Genomic DNA, 15,554 nt, shown 5'->3' with positions numbered 1-15,554 from the left:
AACCGTTGGGATCAGGGAGAGCCGTTGGGATCAGGGAGGACCCTTGGCATCAGGGAACACCCTTGGGAAAAGCAAGTGACATTTTCGGTAAAAACACCTAAAGACGTCTTCGGACGCCGGGCCAGGGCTTCGCCAGCGGCAGGGCTGGCCGGGTGTGGTTGAGGGAGGCGACGGGCGAGCAGAAATGGGCTGAGGACGTCCGCGGGCAGGGCTGTGGCGGTCGCCCCGCAGCGCCCGGCGAGGGGAGCCGCGGGGAGAGGGGGAGACGGCGGCGCCGCCCTCTGGAGAGAGCGGCGGGGAGAGGCTGCTGCGGAGAGCCGCATGTCAATGAGGGCCGGGCTAATGCAAATCACCGCCAGCGGCAGCAGCCGAAGAAAGGCGAAGCAGCTGCAGCCCGCGCTCCCTCCCCAGCAGCGCTCTGCAGCCGGGGGAGGCGTAACAAAGGCGCCCGAGCCGCTTGCCGCGGCCGCTCCCGCGATCGCAGCCGGGTGGTCGCCGCCGGCGGCGGGGGGGAAGGCGCCGCTCGTCAGCCGCCTCCCAGCTCGCTTCGCCGCCGCCTCTTTCTCCTTCCCTCCGCGCCCCGCCGGCAGGTCCGAGGGAGAAGCGCTCGCCGGGCTGCGGAGAGCAGGTGAGGGAGGGCCGGGGGGCTGCGGGCGCCCCCTCCGCCGTGCCCGGGGACCGGTGGGGCGCGGCCGTTGGCTGCCTGCCGCCCTGCACCTGTGCCCGCGGTGCCGCCCGCGGGGGCTTCCCGGTGCTACCCCCCGGCTGCAACCGGCTCCGAGGCGGTGGCTGAGGCCGGGCAGAGGCCCCTTGTGCCCGCGGAGTCCGGCAGGTGGGCCCCCGGCCGGGAGGGAGGGCTCCCGGGGCCGCTTTTGTGACCGGGGGGGGTGGTGGGTTCGTGAAGGGGCTGAGGCACCGGGTGCCGCCTCAGCGCTCTCCTCGGTGTATTTCGAGCACGTTTCCCGCACCCCAGCGCAATATCGCTTTATTCCGAGCCGCCTTCGCGTGCATCCGTATTTTATTTCTTAATTTTTTTTCGGTCTGGGTGATGGTTCCCGGGTCTCTCGCCGTGCCGCTTTATGTAAGGGCTCCCCCGCACCTGCATCGCCCAGCCAGGCACCGCGGGCTCCCGGGGTGTGCCCCGTGAGGTGCACCCACCGCCGCCCGTGTGTGTGTGTGTGTGCAGTGATGGTGGTATTTAGCCGCACGCTGGCAACGTGTGGTGAAATTATTTCGGATTTCTTTGTCTGCTGCTCTGACCTTGTGCTTCGCACGCGCTTGTCTGCAAAGAGCGAGGCGGCGTTGTGCAGGGAGCTCCATTTCTCTTTTGGAGGGCGTAATTGGGAATTACGGCCATTATCGATCGGAGCGTAAGCGTGCGGAAGAAAGGGCAGTGCCTCGTGCTTCTCTCTCCCCCAGAACCCCAAATTATTAGAGCCGAAGGTCTTTTTTAAAAGTGTATCTTCATAGAAACTTAGTTTTCCTTTTGTGTGTTTGAGATGGCTTGAGCAAAGGAAACAGCAGACCTCAGAAGAATCCATTTCTCCCGTCACAGGCATTGCTTCCGACATCCAGCTTTTGAATTGCGAGTTTTGGGAATAACAGGTTCATATTGGAATGACAAATGAAGCAAAATAAGTTTTATAAATAATTCTTTTTAAATAGTGTCACTGGTGGTATAGTCCTGAGCATAACTGTGGCCATTAAGCAGCATTTTGTATTTGACCCATGGAGGACTGTCGGTGAAATGCCACAGCGGATGCTCATGCCCTCTTAGCTCAACTGTGTGTGGGTACTGATGAGGGACAACAGATTATTTTTCTCTTATATTTATATACATAATGATATTTTATTGTGTATACATACATGCACATACACACACATCTTATATGATGCAATATGTGTGCATATACGTATATCCACACATACTAGGTCGCTCTTAAAGTATTTAGAAATATAAATCTTGCATATATACATAAGCACATGACCCTGTGCCTGCACAACAGAACAAGTTGTGAGCTGTACCTATACCAGGGTAAATAATTCCCAAGGCCCTGTGCTTGCAGTGGTTAGCCTTAGGTGCTTGGTCTAGTTAAGCACGTGAACAGCTCAGGGAAGTTGTTGAGCACATTCCCTACAGCTTTGCAGCATCAAAGTCCTGCTGTACAATCACTGTTTTCATACAAACTTGTGTACGTTAAAGAACGTATATAAGTCTTTCTGTGTTTGCTCCTATTGCTTTACACTGGGTCTGGATATATTTTTTTAAATGGACGTATAATTATGAGTGGTTTAAACAAAGCTTGTGCTTGCTGTTTTTTTTCCATTTTATTGGAAATCAATGAGAGAGACCACTTCTAAATTAGGTCTGTGTATCTGTGCTATAAATAAGCCTGCTGTGCTTTGCTGTTCTGCAGACAACTGCAGATCAAGGTGGCATTTAAATTAGAAGAAATGCATTTTGAACCTGATGATCTTTTGGTCGTTTTCTAATCTTCGCTTTTTTTAAGTATAGAAAAAATTATGTGCAATTTGTAGTATTTAGTCTTGCATTGGCCAACAGAAGGAGAGCAAGTATATGCCTCCATGATTTAATTTCTGAAAATGTGAATTTTCATTTATGTGAACTATATTGAACAGCTGGCTGAGATCATTTTGGTCAGAACTGAGAGGTCCTTGCCACTGTCAAGCATAGGAGATGTGAGTTGCTGGTTTGCTGATTGACATTGAATTTCTCACGCCTTCAGTGATAGTTTTATTGGCAAAAGAAGCTGTCACCATTAACCGCTTTGAATGCTAGCCCTAGGACATTAATGATACTTCTTTAAAATTTTATAAAGCACAGAAGTAGCTTGCTCATTGAATAATATGAGTTCTATGGCTTCTTCTTTCCTTCTTTTTTTCCACAACATTTGAGCATTTCTGTTTTTTCAGAATACCCAGAGTATATTAGAGTATAAGGATGGCTGAAATAGATGATTACAAAGCCAACACTGTAGGGAAAACTACATTGGATTTGACCCACCAAGTCACCTTGCTTGTAGTAATAGTCCAGATTCTCATCACCAGCCTGCAATCTATTGCTCTGAGGAGTTCTTACTTGTTGCCAATCAGTAAACAGTTACTACCTTCTGAAGTGACGCCTTTTGAGATCATAGGTGGAACAAACAGTTCAGTGGGGGCGAATGGGCTCGAATACCACCCGAGTGTAAGATGAGGAGAAGTAGAAAGCTGACCCATTGGTTCTTTTTTTTCTTTTTTTTTCCCAGTAGCTCTACTTTGTCACCTTGGTTTCAGAGCTCGTACTGAATTTGAATAAACAGTTCTTGGTGTTTGTGTATTGTTGGCAGTGGGTTTTCTGAGTGGTGTTTCTATGACATATAGAAGCCTAGCTAATAAAACAGATTTTATGGCACGGCAGCAGGGTTGTAAAATGAACACATGAACGTAGTGAGGTTTCACCCAAGTGTTTTTCTCAACCTAGAAAGCAGTCTTCTGTGTGTGACTTGTATATTCCTTGATATCTTAAAGTGAGCTCCCATAAAACAAATAAGTTGTTAAACTCCTTCTCTTCTCTTGTGCATCCCTTAGATTGAACTTCAAGATGTCCTTTGGGAGAGATATGGAGCTGGAGCATTTTGATGAGCGTGATAAAGCGCAGCGGTATGGCAGAGGGTCCCGGGTGAATGGTTTGCCCAGCCCTACCCACAGTGCCCACTGCAGCTTTTACCGAACCCGCACTCTACAGACCCTGAGTTCTGAGAAAAAAGCCAAGAAAGTTCGCTTCTATCGTAATGGAGACCGGTATTTCAAAGGGATTGTATATGCTATCTCCCCTGACCGGTTTAGATCTTTTGAAGCTCTGCTGGCTGATCTGACCCGAACTCTGTCTGACAATGTGAATCTGCCCCAGGGAGTGAGAACAATCTACACGATTGATGGCTCCAAGAAGATTTCCTCCTTGGACCAGCTAGTAGAAGGTAAGCAGTAACATTGGGAAGTGTAGAGTTATGTTTGGGTCAGGGTTTGTTTGGCTAACGCCTTAAATCTCTGCAAATAAGCAACGTTACTGTTCTTACTGATAGGAAAAGGATCTTTAATGACCTAGAATTGTGAACATCATAATTTGGGCCTTGAAGTATTATTGCCTTGCTACTTATTTCCCTCTTGTTGAAAGTAGTCTAACCTTTCTCTATCAACCTCGTGTTGGTAGACCTAGATCTTGAAGATCTCACCTGCTGCTTCTTCTGAACTTGCATATTTAAAAATCGCAATGAGAGTTTAGTCAGTTAAACCTGACGAGGTCCAAGGTTTTCTAGGTGTCATCAGCAGATGTCTTCATCTCTATAGGAAAGTCAATTGTGATTTTTATTTTTTTAATTGTTATTTCTTTTAAGTCTCTCACTACCAAGTGAAGAACTCCAACTCTTCCTACAAATGATATGCGTAAAGTACCCTTCACTCAGAGTGGAATAGATGTAGGCAGCCATTTAAATAGCAATGTTGTAGCTGTGGTTCAGCTGGGGGAGATGGTTTGAATAGAATTAAACACTACAGGAGAGAAAAGTTCTGCTCGTCTTCTTCTAGTCCCTTGGTGTCCTTAGGTTGCTTTTTAATCAAGTTTGTGTTCCTGCACTATAAAGCACTATCAGTTACTCCAACATAAAGTGCTTCTGCCTGGCAGTGGATGTCTTTTTATGTGTGTAGACAATAGCTCTTAGTATAAAACATGAAAATGTATTAGGTCTGAAAGCATTAACCAGTACGAAGGGATAAGTAACATGTTTCTTGTCTAAAGTTTAAGGGCAGATCCTTGGATGTGATCAAAGAAAATAAAAGCTGAACAATAATGTTTTTGTTGTTGCTTTCATCCTGCCCTTGGTCTCAATGTGCCTTGGTCAAACCTGTAAACTAAAACCTATGGACCTATAGCTGCTGGGGAGCCAATTTAGAGTTTCAACAGAGTTTGCAATTTCCTCCTGATCTTCATTTTTAGCATGGGATGAGAGAACTTACAGTGCCAGGGTGCAATGAGATGATCAGAAGAATGCTAATTTGGGGAGAGAAGAAGAAAAGGGTAATGCTGAAAAAGGTTCCTGAAAGAGGAGCACATCTCTGCATAGCAGGTGTGCAGCCACCATTGAGTCGTCTCCTTCTGGTATCATAACAGAGGAAAGCTTTTTAAAGAGAAGTTTTGAGAAGAGGGTATTCTTGATAATCTGCCGTTCCTACGAGGCAGAATAGGGAACAACACAAAGATGCTCAGAGAAATTGGAGTGATGGGATTGCCTGTGTTAAGTAAGAGTTCCTGGGTTTAGGACCATATAGTTCTAGCAAAATGGAAAGGCAACTGGTCCCAAGATTAATGTCATGAATTCTAGGGCAGAGTTAGAACTGCATTTGTGAGGGTGATATTTAATTGGTGGAGAAAATTGATTACTGGGAGGAAAGACCAATATTAATCAACATCTGTTTAAAAGCAGTGTTTGTGTATTTTCTTCTCAGTAGCGGTATAAATAATTGTGCTTATTTGATTGGTATGCTCGTCAAGAAGCAAGTAGCATTGATATTAATGTTGATTTGCATAGCCTTCACTGCCTGTCACAACCAGCTGTTTAAAAAAAACACCAACTGAATACAGAAATAAATTCAGCAACCTGTAAGATTGACTGACTTATAACTGGTGTTATTCTTCTCTATTTGTGCCAAAATAAATCACAGTGAATGACAGTACCAGGTCATAGGTTTTATTTTAAAGAAGGGCTTGGGAATTTTCTTAAGTTCTGTGGGACTTCAGTCCTTACTTTTACGATGAACACATCTCATACTGTGTGTAGATTTCAAGTTGGACAATCTTATTTTCTTGTGCCATTGACACTGTGGGATTTACAGAAGTCAAATTTTGTGTCTAAGAAATGAGCTACATCCTTGTTCCACCTGAAAGTGCGCTTCTGTCTATTTGTATAAAACTAAGGTGGGGTGTTTTGTTCTGATCCCCTTATAGAGCTTCATTGTAGAATACCAGTCCACGTATTATTAGCTCACTGATGGTTTTATGTAAGCCCGTTTCACTCTTTACTGTACAAATTTATTAGTGTTTGGCTAGTCTGGTATAGCATCAATTAACTTGAAGCTGTACTTTGTGTTTAAATAGCTGGAAAATTGCTTTTTTTTTTTTTTTTTTTTCTAAATAACATTTGTCCTCAAATCTGAAGTCTTGCTTTCTTCATGGTGAGACTATTCCTTTATTGTATGAATTAATCTCATGAGACTCTTAAAAATTTAGATCCCAGACTTTATTTATGTGTTTTGATGGGTTCTGAGTTGGTGATGGCATTGTAAGGTAAACATGTGAGGCCTTGATTTGGAGATTGGCATTTATGCCTGTGAGGAAGTTATTCAGCTCTTACCTTCCCATATGGGTAAATGAACAAAGACAAGCAGCTGGCTCCTGGGGAATACAAAACAGCAGCCACTGCCTTTCATCCCCAAGCAAAATCCATAGAACAGTGTGAAAGGTGGTCCCAAAGGAGCTGTTTTGCTTCAGTGATATTTCGTTCTCCCCTGCATATGGTTCAGAGCTGGCATGGTGTGTGCTAGTGCTGTAGGATATTTTGAGGTGCGTGGACATATCCTTCTTCTACTTGAAACTAACGACTGCCCGAAGTGTGTAGCTACTGCTATAAAAAGTTTCACAGGCTCAGCAACTTCTCTGCTTTTACCTTAGATGAAGTAAGGAATGTAATGGCTCCAGGTCATCTTCTTTTTGTCAGACCTGAAGTTCAGAACCCTCTTACCTTGAAATAATGGTTTCCAAATGTGAAGTGATTTTATTCTCTGAGTATGATATCTAATCTGGCATGTACAAACAATAAAGGTGAAGCTGCTTTTACAGCTAAATCATCTAGCTGTAAACAAAGTCTTGAAAGGACCAAATTCCTTTGGCTTTTCCAAAAGGGTAGCATCTTTAAACCTGTTGATGGAGATAGACTGATGGTTCTTACCCCAAGAATTACTATTGAACAGTGCATTAAGACCAGTAATGGGTTGGAATGAGCAGGATAAACTTGAAACAAAGGGTTTTATTTACAGTTTTTACTCCTGGGGTCCTACTGCGTGGAACAAAGACCGCAGAACCAATCTATAGCCAGTACTGCATCCCTTTCTCATTAATTTTTATTATAATATTACCTCAGAGCCTTGGGTACGAACCAGAATCAATTGTTTTAAGTTTCCACAATACCTACCACAAAAGATGAAGCCGGCAGCAGAGAACTGGCAGTCAAAGACAAACCAAAAAACCCCAAACCACAAGATGGGTGAGAGAGTACTAGGAAACTGCATTGTCACGTGCCAGTATTGGGTGTGCTGCCAAACTATTGTAAAGATTTGTATGCGTACGTGCACATTGTGTAGGCATAATCATAAAAATAATACTAAGGAATAGTTGGAAAAAAAAATTCATGCCTCTAGGAGGATTATCTGGCAGCAGTAATCCTAATCGAAGGAGCAGCTCAAAAAGCACAAATATACCAGGTTGAAAATCTGGTAAAAAATTGTTTGGAGGTAGGAATCTCCCAGGAGCGACAGAGGAGGTGATGGACCCCACGAGGGTTGAGAAGGCTCTTGTGAGGGGAGGCCGGTGGTTAGCATTTGCAGCAGGGAAGCTGCCTTCCAGTGGAAGATCTTAGAAAGCAGTCTCCTTGCTTGAAGTGGTGGGCTGTGAAAGATTTCCTGATGCTTTGTATTTGTCTTGCTATTTCCACTGTCACCTCGTTTCTCACATCTCTGCTTTCTGCTCTTGCATCTGTTCCTGCTGCTGCCTCCTTGACTCTGCTGCCTGCTCCAGCAGTGCTGGTGAGAAGCCCAGCCTGGTCTGCCTGCAGGAATCACTCTCTGATGCACTCTAGAGCTCTTGCTGTTTCCTCTAGGTCTTGCCTACCTCAGTGCTTGGGAATTAGTGGGCTGGAAAGGTTCATGTGCAATATGCAGTGGAAATAATAATAGTAAAGTGTCTGTTTAAATGTTTGCAGATCTGAATCTATGTGGACGTTTGTTTATAGGATTGAATTTATACTGGATATTTACCATGGACTTGATCCAGGGCTATCAAAGTTACTGAAACTTGGACTGGATCCTACGGCAGAGATGTCTGCAATCCTTATATTGTTTAATAAACAAACAGCTGAATAATCCTGTTGCATAAAATGGTAGAGGGTTGTTTTGGCACTATTTGATTATTTTATTTGATGAATTTGAGAAGATTCATCCATTAGCCAGAATAGCCAGTCATTTCACATTATGTCTTCCTAAACAAATTCTTGGAAGGCCCTTTTTAAAAACAACAGCAACAACAAAATCTAGGTGCTTTCCAGTAAAAGCATGTACCAGACCTATCCAGGACCTGTCTTGCTTTCCTCAAGACTGAGGAAATCTGGAAGGAGGGAGCAGAATTGTAAAGAAGTATATCTAGTTTTTCCTCTGGATTGGAAAGAAGAAAGAAGAATTTTTAGTCTGAGCTGAGCAGAAAAAAATAACGATGTGCCAAAAAAGTCCTTGAGAAAATCGGAGGAGACCTGGTTTCAAGTTCATGGTGCATCTGATTGCTAGGTGAGCATGGCCAGGTCAGATGTATTTCCTATAGGTGCACCATCTCACTAGCAGGATTGCATTTTTTCAGACAGTGCAAAAAGACAAGGCAGCAGTAATGTAGTTTAAGTAGGTTATTGCTCTATTAACTAACACGTTTGGGAACTGTCTGGTAGTAACTTATTTGGTTCAGGTCATCTACCTTTGCAGTCTGCTCTGCATGGTGGAGGGTAGTCAGAATTCCTCGTCATCTCCCAGGAGAGATTCTTCCTCTGTCTTTTGCTTGTATGAAGACAAGCAAAAAAAAAAAAAAAAAAAAAAAAAAGGTGGAGGTGAAGAAGAGCAGGTGTGCACTGAGTGCTGGGGGTGCCAGTCCCCTTCCCCATTGTCTTGTTCTGTCCATTGTCACATCTACAGGGGAAACGGACTGCAGGGAATGACTGAGCACCCTCACTGGGATGTCTCACCTCCCAAGTGTGCCATTACTGCAGTTTTCCCACCTTTGCAGTTTGTAGATGGATTTTCTTTTCCTAGCGTGTACTCTTCTATGAGGAACCAAGGCTGTTTCCAATAAATTGGAAGTTGTGCTGCCTCACAAATGGTGATTGTTCCTTCTCTGCTTCCATGATTCAAGCAGGTTCTCTATTCCTTCTCCAGGGTTTTCTACATAAGACCAACTGGCTTCTGTATGAAGCCATTTTGAAGCCGTTTTAGTCCAGATTGCCTTTAGTGTAGAAAAGCAGTGTAAGGAAAATAAGTTGTGTTTTTTTTGTTTGTTTGTTTTTTTTTTGTTTTTTTTTTTAATTAGGAGATGCTGGCTTGGTCATTCTGGTAAAGAGAAAATTAGCAAGCTGGGAGAAACAAACTAACTGCTAATGCCCATATGCCAAAGAGGGAATCAAACACTTGCATCAGTTCTTAGAGTTAGCAGCCACCCTGTATACAGATATGTGTATTTTTTAATTTAATACGTGAAGCATATTGCAAAGTTCTGTCGTGACCTGTAAGACCTATCCTTCAGCATTCAATGTCTGTAGTGGTTCATCTCTATTGAATTTTGACAGATGTATAACTACAGGTAATAAGCAATTTGTTCATTTGTTTTTAAACATAAATCGTGTTTTGGGATCTGTCCTACATGACTAGCTTTTTATTAGTCTCTTAATACTAAGATTTATTTTAAGATTTATTCTTGTTCCGCATGGGATTTCTGGAGTGTTGAGCACTCACACAATTTACATTGTGAGATTACAGCTTCAAAACCAGGAAACGAGTGCTGTGTGTCATTTTAAAGGGTTAAAGCATGGTACATTTCATTCACAGTGTTGCTGAGAATGTGAGGAGGCAGGGGGCTGTCAGGAAAGGATTGGTTTTGAATGTGCAGTAATGACTCTTTCCTAGATGTCAGATGTCCCCAAACAGCTGGATGCCCCCCCCCTTTCTGCTCTTAATGCTTATGGATACTGTCATCAAGAGTCAAAATTTCATTAGGGACTGATGACTGCACTGGGAAATGCTGACTCCTTTCTCTTGGGGAAGTGCTGTCTAATGGATATTTTAAGTAGGCAGTCTCCTAAAATTTTGTTTAATCCAGGATCTCCTTCTTCAACATAGGTCTTGGAACACTTGATTTGTAACAGAAGATTATTCGCTGTATAGATCACCTTCTTCCAGCTGTCAATTAGTCAAAACTGATGTTTGTGGGCTGTATTTTCATAGAATAGACTCATTAAGGTTGGACAAGACCTCCAAGATCATCTGGTCCAACCATCTCCCTGCCACCAATGTCACCCACTAACCCATGTCCCCAAGCACCACGTCCAGCCTCTCCTTGAACACCCCCAGGGACGGTGACTCCACCACCTCCCTGGGCAACCCGTCCCAGTGCCTGACTGCTCTTTCTGAGCAGAAATGTCTCCTCATCGCCAACCTGAACCTCCCCTGGCACAACTTGAGGCCATTCCCTCTGGTCCTGTCACTGGTTACCTGTGAGCAGAGGCCGACCCCCAGCTCCCCACACCTTCCTTTCAGGCAGTTGCAGAGAGCAATGAGGTCTCCCCTGAGCCTCCTCTGCTCCAGACCAAACACCCCCAGCTCCCTCAGCTGCTCCTCACAGGCCTTGTGCTCCAGGCCCCCCACCAGCTTTGTAGCCCTTCCCTGGACACGCTTCAGGGCCTTGTGCTTAGGCCTGACCTGGACCAAGAGTTGGTGGTGCTCGAGTCCCATTACCCCTTGGAAATGTGTTTCTCAGTCTGGAGCTGTCAGCAAATTACAGTTTCTGTCTCCCTTCTGGTACAAATCGCCGTGCTGAGGCTGTTGTCTGCGAGACAACGATAGCGAAAGGTTACCAAAAATAAAACATGAAAAATTGCTTCATCACTTGATAGTTTTAGTCTTGCCCTAACTGCAGTGAGCCTGCTTTCTTCCAGACTCTGATTCACGCTGTTGAAACACAGACCTCCTTGCCTCGTCATTACAGCAGCTGGGAGGGACTTGTGAGGAAGTGGTAGCAAAGGCAGAAGGTGGTGAATTTATTGGATTAGTAAGGCATGTCCATTGTGAAACTCTTTTTGCAGTCATCTCTTCTTAAGGTAACTATGAACCAGAAGAGATGAAAGCCAAGATGAAGGCTTTTTGTCCTGTATGTTGGCATTTCCTCTGTGTGTTGTCCTGTATGTTGGTATTTCCTCTGTGTGTTGTCCTGTATGTTGGCATGAATGGTAAAGGATTAAACTAAGCAATTTAAATTTCTGACTGCTGTCAACATGGGTCCCAAGTTCAGAAAATTTATGCTTACACTTAAGTCAGGAGTACTCAGAAATTGCTGAATATCAGCATAAAATGATACTAACATGTTTTTAAGATGGGGTACGAGATGCTTTCTAGGACGAGGTTCTGATCTGTTTGGCTTGTGTGCTTCCAGGGCTGACCCTTGAATGGAATAAAGGGTCACCTATGAATGACAACTGCAGTTGCAGACCAAATTTCCTAAAGTTTTTTGTACTTCAGGCAAAGTGTTGGAGGAATAAATGATCTTAAGTTGATAATATGATGGTAGAGGTGTCTTTATTTCTGTTTTCTTATATGATAGCTCTTATCATAGATAGTTAATCTTGCAAGGCTTTGGATATTCTGTCTCTGAGACATTCTGTATATAAATGTGAGCCTCTTCAAGGGAAAAAAAAAAGAGTATCCTGGTGCACATATTTTATTGGTGTAATATTGTACTGTTGGAAACGAAGGGGAAAGAGTCTGATGTTAAAACACTCCTACAGCTTCAGTGAGTATTTTATGGTCATTTACACAAAACTAATTTTGTAGCTAGGAGATGATGTGCTGTTACACACTGCAAGGAAGCCAGCTGACCTTTAAATATAGCTGGTATTAAAAACCACATGGAATGCTGTCCTTTCAAGAAAAGGAACCAAACTTGTTCTTTATAAATGTAACATAAAACTTCTGGTTATGCTGTATATGGCAGTTTGTTTATTCACCCACCCCGTGAGTAGTGAGCTTTAATATGAAGCTTTTTTTTTTTTTTTTTTTAATGAAATAATCCTTATTTTATGCCAGTAAGCCAAACGCTTTCTGACTCTGAAATTGTTTTCTATTTTTTTTTCTCACAAAGAGGTTGCTGGTGATTTTTAAATCTGACTACAAACTCAAGTGGAGGCAAGAATAAATTTTGTTTAAATTTTTCTAGAGGGAGCTAAAATTGCACAGATACTTCACAGAAGTAAAAAATTTTGTATTTTATACAACAGTTACTATGGTATTGAGGGTGGTCCTATTCATAGCAGGATCTTTTTACTTTTTTCCTTTCTATAAAACCTTATTAATGTTTTATTAAAATTAACAAATTTTAAAGATAACATGTTGTGGGTGCGTTCTGACCTTGCTGTAATTGAGTAGGTAGTGCAACAAATACTGGATCAGGGCTTAGATAAAAGAGAACATATCTTGTTTGTTCACTCCTGGGTCATTCCTGCTGCCAAGCCTTTTTCTGTTGTTACCATATATATAGTGAGTGCCCCCTCTCTCTCTCAGTAAGGGTTTACCTTTCTGTCTCTTAAGATTGGTGTAAGCATTTAGTCTTAGATTCCTTTCTTACCACTTAAGAAGTCGCTGCAAAGTGCAGATGAACTTGAAATTCCAGTGACTATCAGACATTGGAATGTGTTACTTCATCTCCCGTTCTGCATTTTGTGTTCAGCTTCAAAAGTATGTTAAAAGAAAAACCAAACAAAAATCTTGTGTTGTCACTGCATTTATCTTTTCTGCTCAGTGGTCCATCTTCATGTGTGGCTCTAAATTCTTTGGTACACTCCTGGTGTCCTTCTGCTGGCTTTCTAGTCTTTACAACATCTGTTCTCAAGATCATTTGTTGATCTTTACAACATCCTCCTGTCTTTATTATCTCCCCTGTGGAGCATCATACCAGCTCTGCTAGTACAAGACCTGAACCTCTCTTGCATCCTGGGACCTTGTGCCCTGGTGGGTTCCCCTTCATCTCCCCCTCCAGTTCTAGCTGTGGGAACTTTGTGCATCTGCCAGCATTCCTCGTGTTCTTGTGTGCTGTATTGTCTGTGGGGTTGAATGGCCCTGAAATCTTAGTGTGTCTAGAGAAAAAAAAAAAACTTTTTCTTTATAATGATTAAAACACAAATTCTCATTTCTTATGGTAGGGATCACTAGGAAAGTCTGTTTTCTAGTGTTCAGGGGATTTGGTTCTTGTGTGCTCTTTCACCTAGGAGGTACGTTACTGCATTTTGTTCTGTTTTTATCTTAATACCTTGGGGTAAACTGCTAATATAAAGGTCCCTACTGAACTATTGAACCCTGAAGACTTGAAACATCTCAAATGTTTTTGTGGTGTTAGTCAGATAGGATTTTACATTATTTGTAATCCAGTTTAACTGCACTCTGCCAGAAGGTGTGGTCCTGCTGGATCTCATGTGGTGTTTTTTTCCATCTTTTTTTCTTTTCTTGCAGCCAGAGGGAGAGCTGGATCAGCTTGCTAAAGCGTTAGTGTTGTCTTCATGTTCCATCAGATGAACAAGCTGGTCCAACTTACCCCCTGCAACTGGCAGTGTGGTCACTCAGCCAAGCACAAGGGAGAGCTTGGGAGCACACAAGCGGGTGCCTTTGTCACACCAGCCTGCAGCTGAAATGGATTAAGGAATAGGGATACGCTGGCTGGGGAGCTCTAACCTAGCCAGAAAATGTGGGTGTGGTAATTCTGGAAATAGTTCATTGTAGATAATGTTCCAATAGAAATCTGAACTATAATCAACTTTTTTTTCATTAAACTGTCATTTTCTTTAAACTATGGTCCCAACTATGGTGGGAGGAGAGCTCTGTAATTACTGTTCTTTGCCTTCATTTTCCCTCCATATAATACACTGAGTCAATAGAATAATAGGTACAGGCAAGAAACCTCACTATATCCTGGTTTTACGTTACTTAAAGCTTTAAATAATCAAATGTTAACAAATTTCCTGTGACATTTTCACCCACCTTTTATTGAAGGTAATTTGTAACCTATAGTTTTTGATGACAGTTCATACTATTTCCTCTGAAGTGTTTGGGGCCTGCTCTTTCGTGAAGAATGGGCCACTTAAGCGTGAAAGCTGGTGGACTACCGTGATAATGCCCTGGGTCTGGACAACTGATTAATGTGAACACTGCTTACTGACAGTAGCAGTCCCCACTTGTGATGGTGCTTTCTGAAAAGAAAACTGTTGCTTTCAAGCAATTCATCACAGCATTGCTTTTGCTTGATGCTTAGCTGATGAGTGATCTTTAAAAGATATAAAAGAAGGGAAGATATCAACGTGTTATGTACTATAGATCAAGAGTAGTAAGAATAATGATTGAGAATGATTTGAATTTTCTTTTTTCCTTTTTTTTTTTTTCTCCCCTCCAATCTGACTTGCTGCTCTCGCACTTCTGTTTCTGCAGGGGAAAGCTATGTATGTGGTTCAATAGAACCCTTCAAGAAACTGGAGTACACGAAGAATGTAAACCCAAACTGGTCAGTGAATGTTAAGACAACCTCTACTTCTCGCTCAGTGCCGTCTCTTGCCACTGCTAAAGGAGGTACTCCAGATGCAAAAGAAAATAAGGATTTCATTAGGCCTAAACTAGTCACTATCATCAGGAGTGGAGTGAAACCACGGAAGGCAGTCCGGATTCTGCTTAACAAGAAGACAGCACATTCATTTGAACAGGTTCTTACTGATATAACCGATGCCATCAAGCTGGATTCAGGGGTGGTCAAACGCTTGTACACACTAGATGGAAAACAGGTAAGAATTTTTATTATAATCATTCTCAGCATAAAGAAAAGGTAGTTTTCCCAGAGGAAAATAATAGTACGTAAGTAGAAAATCACTTTTCCCTAGAACATAGAACCAAGTCTTCCAGTGTTCATTGTGTAAGATTTCTGATCAGTTCAAGAACATACCATGAAATACTACTTTGCCTCATTGATCCTATTTGTAATAAATAATAGCTCTAAATCTGTCAGTAAAGAATATGATGGAGTTTTGGCTATGTGTGCCAGAAACCTAGAATGACGAATGTTGTCTCAAAGAAGCTTGTTCTCTTAACTCGTTCCAGCTCTTTCTTGCAGCAGTTTTGCTTCATTATACTTGCCTTTCCATAAACTGTAAAAACAAACCATGAGGACACACACTCCACCATGCTAAATGCAGGCCTACTGCTATCCACAATGGCCAAATTGAGTCTTACTGCAGCTAGGATGGACCAGGAGAAAGGTGAAAAGCTTAAAAAAAAATGAACTTTTTTCTCTTTCACAGGAAAACAGGTTGGGTTAACTGCGTTGCTCATATTTATTGAGGAGTCTCTTGTAGGTTATTTTTTCTATGAAATACCTTTAAGCAGTGTCTCTTCTTGCTAACTGATTAATTGGTCATCACTGATTAAATTTGTATGGTGAGATT

The 15,554-nt window shown here is 42.7% G+C and overlaps 1 protein-coding gene across 3 annotated transcripts in view; it reads left to right on the top strand.

Annotated features, from left to right (window-relative positions):
• Window positions 1-398: 398 nt before the first annotated feature.
• Window positions 399-15,554, top strand: part of DCLK1 (doublecortin like kinase 1) — a 238,149-nt gene continuing 222,993 nt past the window's right edge. For all 3 annotated transcript variants that reach the window (XM_082775454.1, XM_082775455.1, XM_082775456.1), the window contains exons 1-3: window positions 399-628; window positions 3,592-3,980; window positions 14,551-14,897. In XM_082775454.1, coding sequence (XP_082631580.1) covers window positions 3,605-3,980; window positions 14,551-14,897 — 723 coding nt within the window. In that variant the 5' untranslated portion in view covers window positions 399-628; window positions 3,592-3,604. The remainder of the gene's footprint in view (window positions 629-3,591; window positions 3,981-14,550; window positions 14,898-15,554) is intronic.

This window comes from Aythya marila (assembly GCF_965140915.1).
Source record: "Aythya marila genome assembly, chromosome: 1".
Lineage (NCBI taxonomy): Eukaryota > Metazoa > Chordata > Aves > Anseriformes > Anatidae > Aythya > Aythya marila.
The sequence above is the reverse complement of the archived record's forward strand: the minus strand, read 5'-3'. Positions and strand labels throughout refer to the sequence as shown.